At 37.9% G+C, this 24,156-nt stretch overlaps 2 protein-coding genes and 1 non-coding gene across 6 annotated transcripts in view; 2 read left to right on the top strand and 1 right to left on the bottom strand.

Annotated features, from left to right (window-relative positions):
- Window positions 1–8,319, bottom strand: part of MRE11 (MRE11 double strand break repair nuclease) — a 77,017-nt gene extending 68,698 nt beyond the window's left edge. Inside the window, exons 1-3 of one of the 3 annotated variants that reach the window (XM_077113236.1) lie at window positions 8,205–8,319; window positions 7,236–7,367; window positions 5,395–5,527 (exon numbers count right to left, since the gene is read on the bottom strand). In XM_077113236.1, the coding sequence (XP_076969351.1) occupies window positions 5,395–5,527; window positions 7,236–7,255 (153 nt within the window). In that variant the 5' untranslated portion in view covers window positions 7,256–7,367; window positions 8,205–8,319. Of the gene's footprint in view, window positions 1–5,394; window positions 5,528–7,235; window positions 7,368–8,204 lie in introns of those variants that run through there. The other 2 variants (XM_077113235.1, XM_077113237.1) reach the window with 2 other exon arrangements.
- Window positions 6,341–6,402, top strand: LOC143645402 (U7 small nuclear RNA). The gene has a single exon (XR_013157111.1). It is a non-coding gene; the product is annotated as a U7 small nuclear RNA (small nuclear RNA).
- Window positions 8,320–8,444: 125 nt separating the features above from the next.
- ANKRD49 (ankyrin repeat domain 49) lies at window positions 8,445–17,974 on the top strand. 2 transcript variants are annotated; one of them, XM_077113233.1, is made up of 3 exons: window positions 8,445–8,496; window positions 12,333–12,687; window positions 14,963–17,974. In XM_077113233.1, the coding sequence occupies exons 2-3, from the start codon at window positions 12,430–12,432 to the stop codon at window positions 15,422–15,424; spliced, it is 720 nt and encodes a 239-aa protein (XP_076969348.1). In that variant the 5' UTR covers window positions 8,445–8,496; window positions 12,333–12,429; the 3' UTR covers window positions 15,425–17,974. The 2 variants fall into 2 exon arrangements, with proteins under 2 accessions (XP_076969348.1, XP_076969349.1); XM_077113234.1 differs by lacking the exon at window positions 8,445–8,496 and adding an exon at window positions 8,504–9,118.
- The last annotated feature ends 6,182 nt before the right edge of the window (window positions 17,975–24,156 follow it).

The following is a 24,156-nucleotide window of genomic DNA, read 5'->3' as shown; positions in this document are numbered from 1 at the left end:
GGCATGGAAGAAACAAAAGAAAAACAACAAAAGAAATTAAAAATATTTTTAAAACCTGGCTGGAGGGTGGACAGACAGAAAGAGAGAGATCAAAGGAAGGGAGGGAGGGAGAGAGGGAGGAAAGAAAAATGTGGCAAAATGTTAAAAGTTGGTGAACCTAGATGTCTCGGCTGGAATATGTTAGAGTACTCTGTAAGGGTTTTGTATTAATTTTGCAACTGTTCTGTAAGTTTGACATTATCGTTTTTTTAAGTTTATTACAAAAAGAAAAGAAAGAAAAACTGAGTTGTGATTCCAGGAACACTCAGAAGGACACACTGGCTTCTGTGGTACTCCTGCCCAAGGTACAGAACCTAAGTCTAATAATAAGAAAAAACCGAACCCAAAAACCATGCCAAAATATTCTACAACATATCTAGCCTGCATTCTTCAAAAATATCAGGGACATGCAAGACAAAAGCAGACAGATTCATGAGAATAAAGAGGCATGACAATTAAATGCAATATGTAATCCTGGATTGGATCCTGGACACTACTGCTTTGCCCCAATTGCTATAACAGATATTACTGGGACAACTGGCAACATCTTAAAATTATATGATAGTATTGAATCAATATTAACTTCCTAGTTTTGATAACTGTACTGTGGTTATATGTGTAATTTACTCTCAAATGGTTCAGAAAAAATATATAGGTAAAGACAGAAGATAAAGCAGATGTAGTAAAATGTTATGGAGAATTCTTTGTACCATTTGTAGCATTCTTGCAACTTTTCTGCAAGTCTGAAATTATTTCAAAATAAAAAGTAAAAAAAAAAAAACAAAAAGACTCCAAGGAACTAGGGAATAGAAATAAGGTTCGTTAGGCCATATAATAGAAGACTTCAAAACTTAGGAAGAGACAAGAGTTATGGGGAGGTTTGGACTTTCTGTTTTGTAAGGGTGTGTTTCATCTGCTATTTTTCTCTTTGGAGCAATGAAAACTGTCTCAAAATGAGAGTGCTGATGATTGACAACTAAGTGAGGATAATGTGAGACATGGATTGTTGACTCTGGACATCATACATGATGCCCAATGGATAGAGGTGGTTGAAGGAAACATTAACTGAGAAGTAGAAGGGCAAACTGCAGGGTATACATATGATGGAATATTGTGCAGTTACAGAAAGGAACGAAGTCAGGAGCCATGCCATCAAATGAATGAACCTTAGGGACATGATGCGGTACAAAATAAGCCAGAAATAAATGAACAAATATTATATGGTCTTCTTTAGAAAATACCTATAAGAAAATTGGTGTCTAGTTTGTAAGCTCTTATAGCAGTTACAGTCTGGAGCTATAAATATTATTTCTAGATTTTGAGATGCTGTGCTATGTATGTATCTCCCTAGAACTTTGGCTACCTGTGTGACACCTAAGACTCAGAGTTGGAGTTCTGCAGCTCTGAAAGTCAGGATTGCTACAGAGAACAAATGTGAAGGAAATTGAAAAAGAGATCAGGCTTCAATTAGAGATAAGAATGAAATCAATCAGGTTGGGATTAAGGTGAATCAGAATACAGGGGTAAAGATGACATAGCCTATATTCTAGAACTTCACCCACTGTATGAGACCAAAGGAAGAAAGGTATTTTTGTCCAAAACCTAAATTTTTTTATAGCACATAATCTAACTCAACTGCCTAGATAGCTTATTTAAACAACCCAAACACATGTAGCCCACAATAGGAACAAGGGCTTGTAATTCTATATAGCTTAACGTAATACCCCGACACATCCCAGAGTACGCTGGGCAGTTAGTTATAAAATATTGGCAAAGTCCCTTGAGGGATGGGAGAAAAAATATGAACTATTAAGCATTACTACCAGGGAAACCCCTGATACTGTCTTAAATATTAGGGACTCCTGAGTCAATAGGCCAAGCCTCTGATCTTGAGGCTTAGTTTTGTGAAGTTTATTTCTATAGCAGAGAATCTAAGCCTACCTATAGTTATGTGTAAGAGTTACTCCCAGAAAACCTCTTCTGTTGCTCAGATGTGGTCTCCTTTTTCTAGGCCTAATTCTGCAAGGAAAATCATTACTCTTATCCCTAGAGGGGACATGACATTCAGAGTTAAAGTCTCTCTGGCAATGTGGGACATGACTCTCAGAGATGAGTCTGGTCCTGGCACATGGGATTGACAACACTTTCCTGACCAAAAGGGGAAAAAGAAATGTTGTAAAATAAGGTATCAGTGGCTAAGAGAGTTCAAATAGAGTCAAGAGGTTATTCTGAACATTCTTAGATAAGCTTTAGCTAGATATTGTAATTACCACGGTCTGCCAAACCCCAACTAAAACCATTACTGTTAACTCTAAATAATACCTAGGGCTCTATCTGAGATTCTACAAAAGTTTCATGTACTAAGATCACTTTCCAGAAACCTACAATCAGATAAGTCCTAAACCCAAAAGGGCCAGCCTCTCCAAGAACATCAACTAGTTCCATTCCCCTATCCTATATTACCAACACCTCTTTACAACATGAAAAAGTTAGAAATACCCCTAAAGATTGGGAGAAGGATCAAAGGAGAAGTACTACTTCTTTCAGTCTCCAGTTGTCTTGGAACAGCTAGAAGGAAAAACCTAAAATTGCGGAACCCATACCAAACTCTGAAACCTGTTCTATAACTACTTGTTGCAATGTGCTTTGAAATTTATTGCCTTTTTGTGTGTGCTATATTTCATAATAAAAAATATTTTAAAAAAAAACAAAGAATTCAGATTTCTTTCAACTATAAGAAATAGCAGACACAAATTAAAGGAAAGAGTAAATATAACATGCATCTGGGAGTCCCAGTATATGTGTGGGGGTGGGGTGGGGGTGGGGAGGATAGTTAATATTAAGGGAAGCAGGAGTTAGCAAAAAGAAAGCAGAGAACAAACAAAAGGGAAGGGTTTAAAAGTCAGATTCAATCCAGAGAAACAAATGTTTAGGGCCTAAGAGTTAAAAAAGAAAGATCAGGACAGCATTCTCGGCAACAAGGAGACCTCCTTTAACAGCAGGTTTTTCTGCCCTCAGGAAAAGAGGAATCCATTTTAAGAGAAGACAATACACTAGTACTTCCTACTTGCTAGATCTTTTCAAGGTACTAAGGATATAGCATGAATAAGCAGAAAAAGTCCTTCACTCTCATGGAGTTTACAGAGAAAGACATTATAAAGTAGTTCAGATGGCGATAGTGACTATTAAAAAAAACAAACAAAACTAAAATACATGGAGTGATATAAAACAGTGCTTGGAGGTATCAGAGAAGACTTCTCCAAAAGGGCAAAACTGGAACTGAGAATGGAAAAGTCAATCATGCCAAGTCCAAGCGTTCCAAACAGAGGGCAAAAAACCCAGAGTAGAACTGTCAGGTCTCAGAAAATAAAACTCGACATGCAAAATCAACTCTGTGGCATGGAGGCCGCTTCAGTTTCTCTCCCTCAACAGATCCTCTGACAGGATCTGATGTGCCAGCAAGACAGAGGAGCATGGACAGGCTAACGCCCCACCTGCGAGAGGCCAAACCAGATAACCACGAGCATGAAGTCATGATCTTTACCAGCCTGATGATCACATCACCACCCCCCCACCCCTCTTGGCATGTTTTCCTTAAAGCTGTCAGAAAGAGAGCGGGAGCCATTTATCTTTCGCTGGCACGTTTAGCTGGCTCCTGCCGGTGTGCTCTCCCCTTGTGCTCACTGTTGCTTTCTCTCTCAATAAACCTAAGCTTTGACTTGCTGTCTCATGTGGAATCCTTAACGACTCCCTACCTAAGAGAACATGCCAGCGAGGATGAAGCACCAGAAACAAGGGAGAGAGTTGTAAAAGAAGCTCCTGGCAGGAGCCAGATTTTAAAAATTTTTCAGATTTTTTAAAATCTTAAAAAAGATTTTAAGTAGCAGAGTAACATGAGCTGATTTATGATTTAAAAAGTTCACTGTGGCTGCTATGCTGAATAGATGTAGGGAAAAATAATGCAAGTAATAAGAACATTGGGAAGATGCAGTCCAAGTAAAATACAATCAAGGTTTTGAGCTAAATTTATAAGCATGAAGGCAGAATAGTGGAGAGGTTTCAGACATATGTTCTAGAAATAGAATCAATAAGGTTTGCACATAAGTTGAATATCTGGGGTGGGAGGAACACAGGAGATGCAGTGGGGGGGAATGAAATGAGACAATCTGAAGTAATTCCAAAGTTTTGCTTAGAGCAATTAAGATGCCTGTTTGACAGCCAGGGGGATACAAAAACTTAAAATTCAGAGGAAAAGTCAAGGCTGCAGATACTGATTTGCAAGTCATCAGCATTTGTGCTTATTTTCCAGCTCTCTCCTGAGCTCTAGTCCAACAGACATTCCAACAGCTCAGCTCTTTAATGTTTCCCTGAATTTCTACTAGAATCTCCTATCCAGTAGGCCTAAATCAGAATTCATTAATAAATTCTTCCCAGATAAAGAAGCATCTCTTCCTATTTAACTATTTCTATTACTGATACCACTATGCACCCAGACTTCATATACCTCAATCATGGTCATACACTTTTGTCTCATCTCCGACCTCTACAACTAAACAAAGTATGCAAATCCTTTGCAACGTCTCTTGCATTCATTTCCCTTTTCCAACCTCAATGCCACTATTTTAAATAGTCTCAAACTGTCTTGAAATCATGCTAGACCCTGCTGGCAGACTACTGAACTGGGTACAAACTCCTCAATCTGACATTTGAAGATGGAGTTCAAACCTGTTTCTGCATGCTTTTTAACACACGGCCTACTCGTGAACCAGACTGACTTGCTGTTCTCTTATCATACCATACTGTCTCATCACTGTGCCCTTACGCCAGCTCTACCTGGAAGGTATACTCTCAATGTTCTTCACTCATCAAAAGTCTACCCATCCTTCAAAGCCCAAATTAAATGCCACCTACTTCATTTAAACTCATCTTGCCATCCTCATCTAACTGTGATCTCTCCCACCCAGGAAATGCTGTTTATGGTCTTCTTAAGGCTCTTACCATGTTTGCATCAGAGGTTTCTAGACACGTCTTAGCTTATGGACTGGCTTACCATACATTCTTTGAGAGTAGAAACTATGATAGTCATCATCTAGACCTCAGATAGAAGCTGCCCTAGGATTCTGTACACAGTAAACACAAAAATTTACATTTATAAATTTTCACAGGCTCTTTAGGAAAGTAGCTCCTACTTGAATTAAGGACACAACAGCTTCTTTGGGCTCTTAGCATAATATGATATTTAAATGACAATGTGAGTACATGAGCCTATAAAATAAACCTCTAACTTTAGAAGGGAGCAGAGCCTATTGACTAAGGTAATATAGTAAAAACAACAAAAATGCAAACCAAACTCACTTCATTTTCCTGAGCAAGTTTTAAAATTTCATCAAATGTTACAAATGTATCATTTCCTCTGACTGCATCTTTCTCCATAAATCCAAGATGAATGTCTGTTGCAACTAAGATTTTAAAAGTATTTTCATCATCACTGTATTAAAAAAAAAACAGAATGTTCAAATACAATTTATGAAAAGGATGCTCAAGCAAATTGAGACATAAATTTGTAAGCTATACAGTGGCAGTTATGGAGTAAAATAATTTTCCTCACCTTATATTTGGTCTAAAACTTTATAATAGTCAACCCACTTTTAATATTACATAATTTTCCTAACATTAATTCAATACAGAACAAATGTACATACATCTTAAAAAGATTCTGTAATTGTTTCAAACATGTACAACCTCATTAGAGCCAGGATTTATATACTTGCATGCAACCTGGATCTGAAAAGGTTATATGTTTTCCTATCTGTTCCACAAAAAAACCCAAGAGTATTTGAGCCCTATTTCTATCTGATTCTGCACTCTTCCAGCAAACCCAGAGTTAACTGGTTAATTTCAAAAGCCCTTCCTCTAACTTAATATGTGGATTTATACTAATATGCTAGTAACTTACATTCAGGCCCCTGAAAATACTTGTTTGCCTTTAATCTCTATACAAAGTTAGTTTTCCATTAAAAGATTTGGTGAAATTGCAAAACAGAATTGTTTGCAATTTAATTTAAATTTAACAGTATTCAAAAATACTTTTATGTGAAGCAGCAAAGTAATAGTTAACTTTAACTTTTAATTATTTAAAATATTTTCACATCTATGACCTCAGCTCAATTTACACATGTAAAGATGCAGGTACTATTATCTCTACTTGCAAAATGAGAAGATTAAGCACAGAAAAACTGATTTACTGCACAACTAGTGGTGGAAACAGGACTAAAACACAGATAAAAACTCAGAATATTTTCAGTGCTACAGCTCTTTTAGAATTTGTCCAGCAGGTTTTCTAGCATTAACTGGAAAACCCTCAAAAAAAAAACTCAGAATATTCTCATTGAACCATAATGAATTTTAGAAGTTTGCCTTATATATCCAAAATTAAAATCTTGATATACAAAAGATCTTTCTAGAGAAGAAGTCACTTGAAACTTCAAAAATGATATGCACAGTTCTGACTGCTATATACACATAAAGGTCAGAATACTTTTCAGATCACCCAACCACCCCATGCTTCCACTGCAATTCACAAAGTATATTCATATGAATTCTCTCATTTAAACTTCAAAATTACTGAGAAAGGCATTAATAGTTCAATTATATTAATGAAGAAACTGAAGTAAGGTTCTGAGAATTATTAATTTGCTCTTCCTAGGATTAACCAAGGACTCGAAACCAGGGTAGAAGACTCCTAGACGAAAGCTTTTTCCATTGAACTTTTTCTAGGAAATAAGTCCTTTTATTTCCATTTTATGCAAATTTATTTCCAGTTTATTTAGTACTTGGGCAATTTATTCCTCTAAAAGTCTACTCAAACAGAATTGCATTAACTAATAAGCAGACTTCATGACAGTTCATGATTTATAGCTTCAATATTTTAAAAGGAAACCTAAAAGCATAAACATATACTATAACATATAACAAATTACTACAGAGCCCCAATCAATAACTGCATATTATCTTAGTTAATAAACATATAATATGAATTTTTTAACATTTCAAGTATTCTATTTGACTACTAATAATCCTGCTCATACACAAGTTCTTTATTTACTAATTTATCAAAGAAGTTTTCTCTTATGGTAGTGATAGTTGATGGGCTTTAGAAATCCAAAGCCACCGAGTCTAGAAGACAGAGTGCTTACAGTGCATCTGCAGGACTCATTTTTATGCTCAGTCCAGCTCCTCTGGGGCCAGGTTCCCTCCCCAAGCACCTGCGGGTCCTGTGATGAAATATGCCAGAAAACTCATTTGATTGCAAATTCTCCAAGCAAATTCTAAAATCAAAATTATAAAACACACACTTTTTAAAGGCCATACGTATTTAATCAGCATGATTTAGGTTGCACAGGATAAAGACTTTTTGAACAAGCAGACTGGCAATTTTGAAAGTCTCATTTTCATCTAAACACCTATTATAGTTTTATGTTTTAATACACTAAGAATAGAAAAATAACATCTCTCCAGCGTAATCCTAGTTTCACTATCACAAACTCATCTCTTTTCTTTTTCATGTCCTTATGGGAAACAAATATTTATTAAATCTTTGTTAAATGAGTACAAAAAGGATCACATACCCATGGTTCTGATTTAAATCACTAACAATTCACGTGCATAAATTTGTCTTAAACTGAATGCATAGAACTACTCTAGAGCATGAAAACACCGTACTTCCTGCTTAAATACAAGACCTTTGAAAGGAATGAGTGGAAATAGAAGGGCCCACGTTTAAGGCTAGTATAAATAAACGGCAGGTCAAAAACGCGGTCCAAGAAGAACACCCGCGGGCTCCAGCGGGGCAACTGAAAATGCCAACATATGGAGGAAAAGGGGCTGCCACCGCGAAACAAGCCCTCCCATATCCTGTGTCCCCAATTCCTTCCAGATTCCAGGTTTCAGCTTGCCCCCACCATGGGACTCAGCTCTCTGAAGCCAGGATTACAGTTCTGCAGGACCCCTCCCCAGCAAACCCAGTCCGGTTCCCTTATAGCCAGACCAAACCACTCCGAGCTTCCGCCCGGGAACCTGCAGAGAAGGAGGCACATACGATTCCTAAGTTACCCCACACCTGCCTTCCCAAAGCCCCAGCATTAGGGTAACAGGCTGTATTTTACCGAGTGGGATTCGTGAGATGAAAAGCAAGGAGCACAGCCACCGCTTGCCTCTGAGAACCCGCTTGGCCAGAAACCTGAATTAGGCGGGAGAGAAACGCAGTTCTTTTTCTCGCGATACCTCATTGATAACGTAAAATGGACCAAGCTCTCTTCAGCTCTCATTGGCTGTCGAGTGCAGTGAGGAGGCGGGCAAAGTAGCTGCGAAGGACCGCCCCCGCGCAAGAGCCAATCGTAAGCAGCTAGGGGACAAACCCCGGAAGCGAGATCGCGGCGGCTATTTCCCCTCGCTCAGGTGGGTCGCTCTTCTCTGTCCCTGCCACGGTTTCTGATCCCTCCGCGCCATCTACACACTCCCGGACCCAAAGGGGCGGGTCACCTGTCACCCCGACCGAGCCTAGCAAGTTGAACCGTGTCTTTGTCCAAAGTAGGCATGGAGTGGCCTCTCCTCCGCTCTTATCTGTTTTGAAGGCCGCAGGTGCAACTCCCGGGCCTGTGAAGTGACCGCTCCCTCCTTCCTCACTCCGGTCTCCACTCGCCAGAGGTAGAGCATTCGGGCCCTCTAGTGTACAGGTCTTTATTTCCTCCTTTTCCTTGCTGTAGATTCTGAATCCCTGGGTTCAGCACATCTTTATTGCTTTGGGCTGACAGGACTAAAAAATGGTGCAGTAAAAAAATAATATGGAACCGTTGAATTAGAAGATCTGGCTTTCCAGTTTTACTGAAGGGCGCTTAATCTAGGGCAAGTTGTTTTAACCTCACTGAACTATGGTGCCTTTATCTGGGAAATGGGTTTGCCCCCACCTACTGCAGGGTTGTCTGTGAAGAGCTGGCATAATTTAGATCGCTCTCGATTTGGAAGTGTGTTCTTGAACTTAAGAAACATAACCTATCTGATCCTGGTGGAATATCATCAAGTAAGAATCTTGATAGATATTTTAAACACTGAATCAGGGAGATGTACCTAGATTTGACCTTTTAATTTAAATCTTCAAGAAACTTTTATATATAATTTGTTGTATCTGAAGCAATAAATCCAGAACTTATAAAAAGTTTTTGTATAAAGGAGAGATGTATGGGGGGGGATTTTTATCTGTGCAATCCTTACAGGTGATATAATTAACAAGCCAACTTTACATTATTTATTCATGTCTGTTAAGTGTTTGATACATTGATGTATGATCACTTTTGCACTCTAAGGTTCAGGAAATAGTTTGAGACTGAAGGAAAGAATCGGAATTCCAAAAGAACTTATAAAATATAAAGCAGTTCTCATTCTCTGTATACTCTGAAAAGCTGGACAGGCCTTGAAAATCCTTTAGTACAATCCTTACATTTTACAAATGAGAAGCCCAGAGAAGTCACTACTCATCAGTAATAGATTTAAACTTGAGTTTAGTGCTTTTGCTACTGATAATGAAATCTAATACATATCAGGATTGTGAACTATTTTAAACTTGTGAAATAAAGAAAGAAATGACTCAGGAACTAACTCAGGAACCTCTCAGAATCCTTTCCAGGCAAGTGATAGGCTATAATTAAAATTCAAATATACAAATATTCCTTAACACCTATTATATACAAGCAGGACATAAATATAGTTAAATATAGTTCCTTTCTTTAAGCTGTACTCTTTTAAGGGCCTAAAACAAGAAAAAAATAGGATGAAATAAAGAAGACAGTAAGTAGCACACACAGAATAGAATGCGGAGAGAGATCTAAGTGGGAGGATGAAAAAAATAAGTACCTTGATATAATCTAGGAATGCCTAGAGTGTATAATGATAGTGACTAAATGTACAAATTAAAAAAATGTTTTTGCATGAGAAAGAACAAAGGAATGTCACTACTGCAGGGTGCTGAAAATAAATGGTAATTAATATTTTAAAATTTTACCTTGTGTGAGACGAAAGCAAAAAATGTTTATTTGGTACAAAATTTATATTTTGACTAGTACATTTCCTAATATAACTTATTTAGACAGCTTAATTGAACACCGTAAGTACATGGAACCTTGAGTAGGACATGAGATTTTGTTGGTTTGTCCAGAGTGAAGCCCCAATAAATACATAAACAGTGAATAAAAAAGTATTTGCAAAGTCCTTTTCAGGGAATGGTGAGAAAGGGGGAAAATTCAACTTCCCCAAGTTGAATTCTTAATATTCTCACAAGCAGTGCAGACAACCAAAGTTATAGGCTGAGCCCCCAATCTTGGGGTTTGTTCATATGAAACTTAACCCCACAAAGGATATGTCAAGCCTACTTAAAATTAGGCCTAAGAGTCACTCCCAAGAGAACCTCTTTTGTTGCTCAGATGTGGCCTCTCTCTCCAGCCAACAATAACAAGCAAACTCACCACCCTCCCCCTGTCTATGTGGGACATGACTCCCAGGGGTGTGGACCTTCCTGGCAATGTGGGACAGAAATCCTGGAATGAGCTGGGACTCAGCATCAAGGGATTGAGAAAATCTTCTCCACCAAAAGGGGGGAGAGTGAAATGAGACAAAGTGTCAATGGCTGAAAGATTCCAAACAGAGTAGAGAGGTTATCCTGGAGGTTGTTCTTACCCATTAAATAGATATCACCTTGTTAGTCAAGATGTAGTAGAGAGGCTGGAGGGAAATGCCTGAAAATACAGAGCTGTATTCCAGTAGCCATGTTTCTTGAAGATGATTATATAATGATATAGCTTTCACAATGTGACTGACTGTGTGATTGTGGAAACCTTGTGTGTGATGCTCCTCTTGTCTACCTTATCAACAGACGAATAAAACATATAGAATAAAGATGAATAAAAGGGGGAACAAATGTTAAATTTAGATTGTAATGCTGGTGATCGGTAAGGGGGAGGGGTGGGGAATATGGGATGTATGAATTTCTTTCATTTCTTTTTCTGCATAGATGCAAATGTTCCAAGAAATGATCATGATGATGAATATGCAACTATGTGATGATACTGTGAATTACTGATTATATATGTAGAACGGAATGATCAAAAGTTAAGAATGTTTGCATTTGTTTGGTGTTTTTTGGTATTTAAAAAAATTTTTTTTAATTAATTAAAAAAAAAAAAAGTACCTTGAAAGACTGGTAAGATTTCAACAAATATAGTTGGGAGGTTGAAGAAATAGGCTTAGTGAAGGTATTTTTAAAATATTTCCTATTCTCATTTTGTTTACTTGGTTAAGTTTTATTTACTATGCTGTATAACTCATTAATCTGGTAGTTTTATAAATTAATATGGCAACCCAGCAGGATAGACATCACTTCCTTCAGGAAGTTTTCTGTGATCCCTTATGACTGGATTAATTATGACCTTTCCCCTCCCCTCATATACTTATAGGAAATGGTCCTATCATAACATTTACCACACTGTCTACCAGTCATCCGTGATACACAGTAAGCTTAAGGACAAGACCTAGATCTTATTTATTATTGAATCCCTGTGCCAAGAAATTGGCACATACCAGGTATTTTATCGCCATTTGTTGAGTGAAGGAATGGCAGCCAAAATTCAATTCAAAACAAGAAAAAGACAATTAAACTAAAATTTTCTATCAACGAATAAGACTACTTTTTAATGCAGTGACTTTTTCTACACCAGAATTTATTAAATAGCATTGAAATCATTATTATGGATGTTGTAATAAAGATATCTGCATTAATAAGAGATTGAAACAGGTGCCCTTTAGAGGCAATTCCATCTCTAGGAATCCCTGATTCTTTGATGTAGTTGTTAGGTACTAGAAATTTTTTTTCTACTCATATTATCTATATATCTGGTTTATAAAAATCTTGGCCATGCCTGTTTTTATTGTATTAGTTATACTTTGAAAATTTCAAGCATTCATTTCTCTTACTATAATATAATAATACCTAAACCAATTGATTCAAAATATTGAAATTATAACCATTGACTTAGTAGAAGGAAGAAGATAAGGTGAGGAGTGTTATATCATTAAAGGTCAAAGATAAATGAAATCTGTCACTTCCAAAATTTAGTGAAAATAAATAGTAGTAGTCATGAGGAAAACACTGAAAAGTTTAGACAGTTTATTTGCATATGTTATTTATGCTCTTGAGAAAGCCTCAGTTGCTGTTTTGCTAACCATTTTTGTGTTTGTGTTTTCAGATCCTGTTGAATAAAATAAGACAGGCATAATTCATCTCTAAATAGATTATTTTTACCCTGACATTTGAAATGCTTTCTATTTAGAATAGCAGTAAAAATGGAAAAAGAGAAAGTATATGATGATAAGGAACCAGACCCACAGAAATTCCTGGACTTCTCTGAACACTTTAACCAACTTGAATTGTTGGAAACACATGGACACCTTATTCCCACTGGTACCCAAAGTCTCTGGGTAGGTAATTCTGATGAAGACGAAGAACAAGATGAAGAAACCGAAGAGTGGTATCAGTTACAAGAAAAGAAAATGGAAAAAGATCCAAGCAAATTGCTTCTTTGGGCTGCTGAAAGAAATCGGGTAAAAAAAAAAAAAAGCTAAAGGGGTACCATAATAGAATGGCAAAGCATTGGGTTTGAAGCTAGAAGGCATGCCTTACACCTGTTTGGTCTGTAACTTTGGGCAAATCCTACCATCTCTGAGCCTTTTATTTTCTTATCTGTAAAAATAGACATCATAGTACCTATCTCTTTGTACAGAGTTATAAGGATTAAGTGAGACAGTGTACAAGGTAAACTACAGGTACCATATTAGGTATTACTTAGGGATTTAAGCATAATCCCTATAAAGATATCGAGTAATCATCTGTATTTTTAAGTCATTTATATTACAGCATTAGAGTCATCCTAGAAACAAGTATTTAAGAAAGTGAGAAAGAGAATTAACATTTATTGAATACTGACTATACCAAGTACCTTAAACATTATTTAATTTAATCCTCCTATAGCCCTACTACAAGATAGAAATTATTCCCCTTTATAGACTAAGAAATTGAGATTCAGAAATATTAATTTGCCCTGGGCCATCAAAATAAAATTAACATCAAAAGTTTATTCTTCATACTTGGCCATTTTTATATCAGTTTATTAAGTTCTCTCATATCTATGTTAATTAATTAATAGATAAAGTACTTGCATTTTTAGATAACTTTTTTGTTTGTTTGTTTGGGTGCATGGTCTGGGACTCGAACCTGGGTCTCCCGCATAGAAGGCAAGCATTCTACCACTGAACCCGTGCATCCTTTTAGATAACTTTTTTAATGCAAGAAGATCCTGAATTCCACAGTGGATCATTGACTAAACTGAAAATCACTACCTGAAAGTATGTCTCTAAGGTTCTAGTTAAAAGAAATCGAACTTTTAATCCCTAAATTTCCTTATTACCTTTCTTCCGAGAAAAGTTTTAGTTTTTAAAGTTTTATATACTTTGTATGTTGGTGTTGATAAAAATTTTTAATGCAATTTAGGATCTCACAGCTATACTGAGCAATTCATGAATCAGGTAGCATCCCATCTAGGAAGTAGAAGGGAGTTCCATCAAAGATGTAGAAAGGGAGAGCATATAAAAGGGCAAAATGGAAGCAAATGAGGAAATGTTCTGATTGGCTGATGTTAAGTTTCCAGTTTATACAGAGGTGTCTTATAAAGTGGGGAGCAGATACAATATTGGGCAATATTCTTCATACTTGTCCATTTTTATTAGGCTATCCCAACTAGACCAAGACCAACTAAGCACTTGCAACTTTGCTGGGACTTCTCTGCTTTCTTATTAAGTCCCTTTCTTGGGCAATTTTTACATTTAAAAAAAAAAGTCCCTACCATGTCTCAGAAGGGGGGCTGCTCGCAAAGCAGGTTGCCATTTTTTTTTTTTAATTTAAGTGTGATGGCCTAATAGAGAAAGATCAATTATTATGTTTTCTTCACAGATAAAATATAAAATAAAACAAGTACAGCCTATATTATTCATCTAGAACTAAAGCTTTTGTGCAATAAACCTTAATTAGACAGAAAATAAGTTTAGATTTTCAAAGAGTCATACTTAAAAGCAACAGAGTATGTTTAACACTAACTTGTTCATTTTTAAATCGGTTGTCCTCTCCCCCACAAAAAAGAAATTACAATATTATTGACAGCCCCTTCCAACATGAAAAAGTTAGAATGGGAAATACCCTAAAGAGTGGGAGAAAGATCAAAGGTGATGGTGGAGTTATATAGAGAAGGTAGAGTTTAACAAATGAATATGATTGCTGAAACATTATAATGATACTACTTTTTAGTCTCCAGTATCTTAGAGCAGTTAGAAGTAAAAACCTAAAATTGTAGAATTGAAACCCATACCAAACTCTGAAATCTGCTCTACAGTAATTGTTATGATGTGCTTTGACATTTATTGCTTTTTTGTATATATGTTATTTTTCACAAAAACAGAGAAAAAAAGTCGATTAGGATTGTAAAAAAAAATATTTATTCCTTCTAGCTTCCAGTGTTCTGGAGCAGCTAGAAGGAAAAATCTGAGATGATGGTACATTAGCTCTGGGATCTGTCCTGTAACTACTTGTTGAAGAGTGCTTTGATAACTATTGCTTTTTTCTTTCTTTACTTTGTATATATGTTTTACTATATAATTAAAAAAGTTAAAAAAAAAAAGAAATTGTAAATGAGTTTCATTTTAAAGTCATGTGCTAACAAGTGAGTTTTTATTTAGCTTCATTGAACCCAGCACTCTTAGACAGCTTTGTTTGCTTAATTGTTTTGGTTTGGGTTGGGTTTTTTAAAGATCTCTTTTTCCATCACAGCTTTCTACAGTGCGGAGACTACTTTCTGAGAAGGCCGCCCACGTGAACACTAGAGATGAAGATGAGTACACCCCTCTTCATCGAGCAGCCTACAGCGGACACCTAGATATTGTCCGTGAGCTGATCGCGCAAGGGGCTGATGTTCATGCAGTGACTACAGATGGCTGGACCCCCCTGCACAGCGCCTGCAGGTGGAATAATACCAGAGTGGCATCTTTCTTACTTCAGCACGATGCAGATATCAATGCCCAGACGAAAGGCCTCTTGACTCCCTTACATCTTGCTGCTGGGAACATAGACAGCAAAGATACCCTAGAACTCCTTCTGATGAACCGTTACATCAAACCAGGGCTGAGAAACCACTTGGAAGAAACTGCATTTGATATTGCCAGGAGGACAAGTATCTATTACTACCTCTTTGATGTTGTGGAAGGCTGCACAAATTCTTCTTCTCCGTGTTAATAGTTCTAAGAATTTTCATAAGTTTCTAGGAACCAGTGCCTCCTTTGTATGAGATTTAAAATATTCCAGTGATACAAAATTGACATCCAAAGTTTTACTACCAAAATTCAGTGGTACTCATTATGATGTCCTTCCAAGTTAATTGTCTGACTTTGATGTCAAATTCCTTTGAAGGTGTTTGGATGTATCTTTAATGATTTCTGTGGAGCTTGTGATTTTTATCAGAAATAATTTTAACTTACCTATACTTAAAAACATGACACAGTTTGTACAGAAAAGTAAAGATATTTTTGGTGCTGATCCAAGAGAACTGTATTTTAAATATCCTACATCTTGGATTTTTGCTTAGTATTTGGTATATTGACATGTATTTTTATACTTGAGCTAAATCTTTATTAAATTTCCCTTTTCTGAACTCACCGTTTTTTCCCCAGGTGAGATAACTTAGATTTTAAGTCGTAAATATACTGGTGCAGTTCAGCTGCCTTCTCTACATTACATACATTCATATGCTTTCGTTTTAAATGACTAACTTATTAGTGACTTTAATTACTTTATATGTTAGAAGAACCTCAAAAAAAAAACCTTGAGAGGGCGCACAGGTGGTTCAGTGGTAGAATGCTTGCTTTCCATGCGGGAGACCCACGTTTGATGCCCGGACCATGCACCCCCCCCCCCCCAAAAAAAAACAAAACTAGATAGCTTTGTCTTTTAGAACATAGAGCATTTTTAGGAAAGCATTAGCTAGGTGTTTGACCCATGAATGTATAACACTGCCTGCCCTGTGTCAATTTACATGATCCTGTGGATAGTCCTACCTCACCCAAGTGAACCAACATGATCCTTACTCCACTGTGAGTCAATATGACTTTTTAGACATGCACACAGTTAGACCTTGGTGCAGGAGACTGTAATGTGTTTGCTCTCCAACTGATCTTACTCACCTAATCCTGCTGATTTTGGCATTGCTCATTGAATTCACAGGAAATTTTGATTTTCCAAGGCACTCATTCTATACGAACAGTACAAAGGCAAGGTGATAAGGGGAAAGGAATTCTAAGAGTGAGGGGATGATTACTAGATTGGAGCTAGAACCACAAAGTGGCTGAGACTATTTTTAAAAGCCATAGTGTGGATAGTGACCAAAACATTAATATAAATATTCAAAAATAAAATAAGTTTTGAAAAACTAAAAGGCATGCCTTTTTTTTACCTGTTTATATCTTCCTTGAATATATAACATATTTGTTTTATCCAGCATATACATTTATTAAATACCTACTCTCATCTCTCCAGCAATAGTTTCCCAGTGACTACTTAGCCTCTCTGTAACTATCCCCAAAAGGTTTACTCAACACCAGGACTAACCCCTGGAGGAAGGGAGCTAAACCAATTTTTTTATTTTCTCCTGTTATATTTTTTAAATGCTCATGAAGATTGTCTCTTTTGAGCCAGCCCATATAGGCCAGTCACCCAAGACTAAGTAATCATGTTATTTAGTCAAATATATGTGGTAAGTGTTTGGTTAAAATAGCACCCATAATCATGATAAACAGAGTCTTGAGGGCTAGGAAAGCTTCAATTATTTTGTAGTATTGGACCAGGAGATACTTGGTTTCAGAGTATCGATATCTTTGATGCAGGGTTTGAGACAAAGTGAGAGGTTGCCTTCTGTTTCATCTGGCCCAGTTTAGTGATATCAGAGGATAGGTATAACTGATAGCAGTGATGGCAGAACAGAACCCCATCTATCCCAATAAATTACTGAATGAAACTGGCTTTCTGAAAGTCACAGAACCCATGGCCCCTCTCTTATTCAGGATAGATTGTGTTCATGATTTTATGTAAACTTTCTGTTTAAGTATCAGGCCAAAGAAATAGTCTATTTCCAATAGGAAGCCAAGATAAGACTACTTCTGTTTTTCAGCCTTCAACACTCAACAAAACTCTATGCATAAGAAAAATCCCTTCTTCCTTTTGACTTTATTACTTACTTGTACTTTCAAGTTTAAAAAGCCTAAATAATTCAGTTTGCAAACAAATTTTTTTCTTAATCTTGGATCATATTCAAGGATTTTTTAAAAATAAAATCTGTTTTTCATAACTAGGGGTTTAATTTTAGCTTAATATACTTGAAGAAGAAATTTTTGTCCTTGTTTCAGGAGCAAGTCAATTCAGAGGCCCCCAGTGAAATTAAACAGTAGATAAGTTGGCTTTGCTTTTATAATTTAAACACACTTGTCAACCTGCCACAGAGATAGAATTTAGAATCTTTATGTTATAGGCATGAAGATGTTCATTTAGCTATTCACTGGACTCTATACAGCACCCACCACTGTTAGATCATGTTTAAAAGAAGCTCAGAGGTAACACCTGCTCTTAGGCTTTTTTCCCAGACCAAAATGAAATCTCTGGTTGATCTCTTGATTCCTGATCAATACATATACCATTTCCACCCTACCTGAAACAGCTGTAGGAATTTATGGAACTGCCTTGGCTCACAAAAGTACAAAGTGTGGTCACCAAAATCACTGGTTATGCCTCTATTGCAATTGATTTATCATGAGATGCTCCAGACCCTCTGAAGGAGGATTGCCAGATGGCCATTCAACTTGTGCAACATGAAGTGCTTTCTTAAAGGAAATTTAATATCCATTTTTGCTATGTTCCAAGGAGTAAATGAAGGAGTACATATAACCTATAAGGTTTTAAGTCCCTGGTTTACACTTCTGGGAACCTAAGTAGAAATCACGTAGATTATTGCTGTTCAATAGAAATGTGTGAACCACATACGTGATTTTAAATTTGTTCCAGTAGTCACATTAAAAAATAAACAAGTATAATTCTAATTATATATATTATTAAAATCATTATATCCAAACCATTATTTCAACATATGATAAATATTAAACTATTATTGAGATTTAAGTTCTTTTTTTTTATAGTAAGCCTTCAAAATGAAGTGTGTATTTCACAGCACATCTCAATTCAGCCTAGCCATGTTTCAAGTTCTCAGTAGCCACATTTGACTAGTGGCTTCTATAGTGAACGGCACAAGTCTAGATTCCCTGGAGACAAAGAATAATGGTTAGGAGGAGGAGCATTAAACTTTAAATCATACAAATTTGGGTTCAAGCCCTGATTGCCATGTATGTGAGACTAGGCAAGGAACTTAATTTTGTCATCATTATAATGGGGATATATTTATCTTTTTGCAGTTGTCCATCGAGAAATTATAAACTGAGCTGCAAGGCAACAAAAGAGTTTATCTGGGGTTTTAGAATTGCAATTCTGGGAGCACAGATTCAGGTGATGTGATGGTTTGAAGTTGTATCTACCCTAGAAAAGATTACATTATTAAAACTAATCCATTCCTGTGTGTCGTCCTATTATGGGTGGGACCCTTTGATTAGGTTATTTCAGTTGAGGCAGGCCTTAGATGGGTCTTAATCCTCTTACTGGAGTCCTGTCTAAAAAGCTGAGAGAGAAGGACCCACAGAGAAGCTAAAAGATACAGAAGACAGAGCGAGGACACAGAAGCTTATAGAGGAAGCCACTGAAGCCAGAAACTGGAAGCAACGAAACCCAGGAAACAAGGGAGAAACTAGTAGATCCATCATGTGCCTTGTCATGTGACAGAGGAGCCCTGGATTGCCAGCTGCCTTTCTTCAGGAAGCAGGTATAGTCCTGTTGATGCCTTGATTGGCCATTTTCATAGCCTCAGAACTGCAAACTCATAAGCTAATAAATCTGTATTGTTAAAAGTCAGCCCATTTCTGGTTTATTGTATTTCAGTAACTTTAGCAAACTAAAACAGGTAGCAACCCAAATAATGTCCTATCTTGAAGCTTCCAAGCATGGTTTTTTAAAGGAAGAGAAAGAGATTATGTAACTTATTTGTAAAGACTTATGATTGGTGGATATTTGAGGCTTTTCAAATATCCTTCAAGTTAGACAGCTTACTGATTTCCTTTATGTTGTATTTGGTTCATGGCATCCAGATGTCCTCAGAAATATTGTTGCTTTTAGTTTTTCATACTGTATTGGTCAGGGTTCTCTAGAGAAACAAAACCAATAGGAGAGATCTGTAAATATGAAATTTATAAAGTTGTCTCACGCAACCGTGGGAATGGAAGAGTCCAAATCCCATAGGGCAGGCTGTGAAGCTGGCAACTCGGACAAAGGGTCTGGAACAACTCCACAGGAGAGGTTTGTTGGCTGAAGAAGCAGTGAAAAAGTCTCTTCGTTCTGAAAAGTCTTCAGCTGTTTGGATTATATCATTGGTGGGAGACACACCTTACTTGATCACAAATGTAATCAGCCACAGATGCAATCAACTGACTGATGATTTAATACACCAGTCTTCTAGTTTATCAACCAGCCATGAAAAATCCTTGCAGCAACAGTCAGGCCAGTGCTTGCTTGACCAGACAACTGGGCATCATCACTTGGCTAAGTTGACACCTGAACCTAATCATCACATTCCACCCCTTGTCAACTTGGCAGCTACAGACATCATCTTGAAACATGCTAATTTCCAACTAGAACCCAATAATAGACATACGTTTTGCCTAACAATATTCAACTGTCCTGAGTACAATGGAAACACTACATCTTTCCACAATAGGGTGCAAGTCCTTAGGTAACATTCACTCTTAAACTTCATATCCTATGACTTAAATACTATAGCATGAACAATACAACTTATGTCATATGATAAGAGGAAAACGATATTTGTTTATGTACAAATGCAAGCATACTTGTAACAAAACAAGGAGGAAATATTCATACAATCACAGTCCTCATTTCTATAACTGGTCATGTGGTAGTAATTCATATTTATCACAACCTTCTTCTACTACCCATTCCATGTTCCCTTTACCCTGAGCAAGCACTTCAGCTGGCCATGGTGGGGTGACCCAAACCTCCATTCCTTAAGTTTCTGGGCCATTGGAAGTTCTGCCTGGATTGTGTTGTTGCAGTTTTCCATTACCTTTCATCACAGGGCACAGTAGTACAAAAAGATGCCCCAGGAGGTCTCCTGTATTCCAGGGAAATTCTCCTTTACCTCCATTGTGCAGTCCTATTTCCTCTTGATAGTCAGACAAGAACTGTAAATCCCTTTCATGCATGTTGATTCAGCAGCATGAGAGGCCCAAAATGGTTATGTGGCAGCCTAAATTTCCAGTTCAATGGAATCACTGTTGTGTCTCCTGGTAGGAGCACTCCTCCTAAGATCTGTAGACCAGCAGACCTTATGGTTTCAGGGACAGAAAGCAAAAATTTTCCTAGCAGATCACTAAGGGGTGTTAGTGAGTGGTACCTCTCCCATTTCCACCCCTTATTCCTAGACCCATGAATCCTGGCTTTGGGAGAAACACCACCATTGAGTGGACAATGATTCAGAGCATACACAGCCTCCTGGAGAACACTGCCCCAGTCATGCAAGGTATTATCACCTAGTTGGCACTGTAATTGGGTCTTTACAAGGCCATTCCACCATTCTATCAACCCAGCTGCCTCTGCATGATGGGGAACATGGTAAGACCAGAGAATTCCATGAGATGTGCCCATCCCTGCACTTCATTTGCTGTGAAATGGGTTCCTTGATCAGCAGCAATGCTGTGTGGAACACCATGATGGTGGATAAGGCATTCTGTAAGTCCATGAATGGTAGTTTTTTTTTTTTTAATTTATTTTTTATCAAACCAAAACAACATACAAACACGAACATTCTTAACGTACAAATATTCCGTGCATGGTGTACATTCAGTGACTCACAATATCATCACATAGTAGTGTGTTCATCACCATGATCATTTTTTAGAACATCTGCATCACTCCAGAAAAAGAAATAAAAAGAAAAAAGAAAAAACTCATACATACCATGCCTCTTACCCCTCCCTCTCATTGACTACTAGTATTTCCATCTGCTCAATATATTTTAACCTTTGTTCCCCCTAATTTTTTCTATATCCTTTACCACTTCCTTTCATCATTCACTAGCATTTCAGTCTACTCAATTTATTTTAACATTTGTTCACCCTATTATTTATTTTTAATCCATATTTTTATTCATCTGTCAATATTGTAGATAAAAGGAGCATCACACACAAGGTTTTCACAATCACATAGTCACATTGTGAAAGCTATATCCTTATACATTCATCTTCAAGAAACATGGCTACTGGAATACAGCTCTACAATTTCAGCCACTTCCCTCTAGCCTCCCTGATACACCATAAAATAAAAAGGGGATACCTATAAAATACATAAGAATAGCCTCCAGTATAACCTCTCTACTGTATTTGAAATCTCTCAGCCACTGATACTTTATACTGTTTCATTTCTCTCTTCCCCCTTTCGGCCAAGAAGGTTTTCTCAATCCCTTGATGCTGAGTCCCAGCTCACTCTAGGATTTCTATCCCACATTGCCAGGGAGGTTTACACCCCTGGGAGTCATGTCCCATGTAGAGAGGGGGAGGGCAGTGAGTTTGCTTGCCGTGTTGGCTGAGAGGCCACATCTGAGTAACAAAAGAGGTTTTCTGGGGGTGACTCTTAGGCCTAATTTTAATTAGGCTTAGTTTATCCTTTGCAGGGATGTTTCGTATGAACAAACCCCAAGACCGAGGGCTTGGCCTACTGATTTGGTTGTCCCCGCTGCTTGCAAGAATATCAGGAATTCTCATGGACAGTAATTTTTGCAGAAGCATTGCATGCAAGGAAGGCAAGCCCATATCTGAACTACATGTCTGTTTCAGTTAGAACAAATTGCTGCCTCTTCCATGATGGAAATGGTCCAGTGTAATCAACCTGCCACCAGGTAGCAGGTTGATCACCTCAAGGGAATTGTGTCATATTGGGGACTGAGTGTGGGTCTCTGCTGCTGGCAGATTGGGCCTTAGCCAGGTCAGCCTTGGTGAGTAGAAGTTAATGTTGCTGAGTCCATGCATAATCTCCATCCCTATCACATGCCCACTTTTTTCATAAGCCCGTTGGGCAAAGGCAGGTGTGGTTGAGGAAAGAGGATGACTTGTATCCACAGGATGGGTTATCTTATCTACTTGATTATTAAAACCTTCCTTTGTGAAGTCACCCTCTGGTGAGCATTCACGTGGGGCACAAATATCTTCATGTTCTTTGCCCACTCAGAAAGGTCTAGCCACATACCTCTTCCCCAGATCTCTTTGTCACCAATTTTCTAATCATGCTCCTTCCAAGTGCCTGACCATCCAGCCAAACCACTAGCAACAGCCTATGAGTCAGTATGCAAATGCACCTCTGGCCAGTTTTCCTTCCAAGAAAAATGAACAACCAGGTGCACTGCTCAAAGTTCCACCCACTGGGAGGATGTCCCCTCATCACTGTCCTTTAAGGTCATCCTAGAAAGAGTTGCAGTGCTACAGCTGTCTACTTCTGGGTAGTCCCTGCATATCATGTAGAACCATCTATAAACCAGGCCCGAGTTTTCTCTTCCTCAGTCAACTGATTCTCCAAGAGGCCATAGCTCTCATCTGGGAAAGATAAGGTAATGTGGCAGGAGTGGGGGCCATGAGGTCACTTCCTCATATAACTTGCTTGTGCCTTTGGGACCTGCTTGAGCCCTATCTCTTATATACCATTTCTATTTTATGATGGGTTGCTGCTGTGCACACTCAATGTTATAACTTGGTGTGTCAGGCACCCAGTTCATGAAAGGCAACTCAGGTCTCACAGTAAGTTGGTGGCCCATGATTAAGCGTTCAGTCTCTACTAAGGCCCAGTAGGAGACTAAAAGCTGTTTCTCAAAAGGAGAATAATTATCTGCAGTGGTTGCTAAGGCTCTGGTCCAAAATCCTAAAGGTCTGCATTGTGATTCTCCTACAGGGGCCTGCCAAAGGCTCCAGACAGCATCCCTATTTGCCACTGACACTTCCAGCACCATTGGATCTGCTGGATCATATGACCCCAGTGGCAGAGCAGCTTGTACAGCACCCGGGACATGTTGCAGAGCCTCCTCTTATTCCAGTCTCCACTCAAAACTAGTAGCTTTTCTAGTCAGTCAGTAAATGTGCCAATTAGCACACCCAAATGAGGAATATTTGGTCTGTAAAATCCACAGAGGCCAACAAGGCCATTGTGCCTCTTTTTTGGCCTTAGGAGGGGCAAATGCAATAGCTTATCCTTCACCTTAGAATGGATATCTTGACATACCCCACACTGCTGGACACCTGGAAATTTCACTGAAGTGGTAGTCCCCTGTATTTTTGTGGAATTTATCTCCCATCCCCTGACATGCAAATGACCAATAAGTCTAGAATAGCTGCTACTTATTACTAGGTCAAATCAACATGATGTCATCAATATAATGCACTGGTGTGATGTCTTGTGGGAGGGAGAAATGATCAAGGTCCCTGCAAACAGGATTGTGACATAGGGTGGAAGAATTGTTATACCCCTGAAGTAGGATAGTGAAAATATACTGCTGGCATTGCCAGCTGAATGCAAACTGTTTCTGGTGATCCTTACTTATAGCTATTGAGAGAAAAAAATCATTTGCCAGATCAATAGCTGCATACCAGGTACCAGGTGATGTACTGATTTGCTCAAGCAATGATACCACATCTGGAACAGCAGCTGCAATTGGAGTCACCACGTGGTTAAGTTTACGATAATCCACTGTCATCCTCCAAGACCCATCTGTTTTCTGCACAGGCCAAATGAGAGAGTTGAGTGGGGATGTGGTGGGAATC

The sequence above is a fragment of the Tamandua tetradactyla genome, chromosome 8, assembly GCF_023851605.1.
Source record: "Tamandua tetradactyla isolate mTamTet1 chromosome 8, mTamTet1.pri, whole genome shotgun sequence".
Classification (NCBI taxonomy): Eukaryota; Metazoa; Chordata; class Mammalia; order Pilosa; family Myrmecophagidae; genus Tamandua; species Tamandua tetradactyla.
This window is presented reverse-complemented; position numbering and strand designations above follow the sequence as displayed.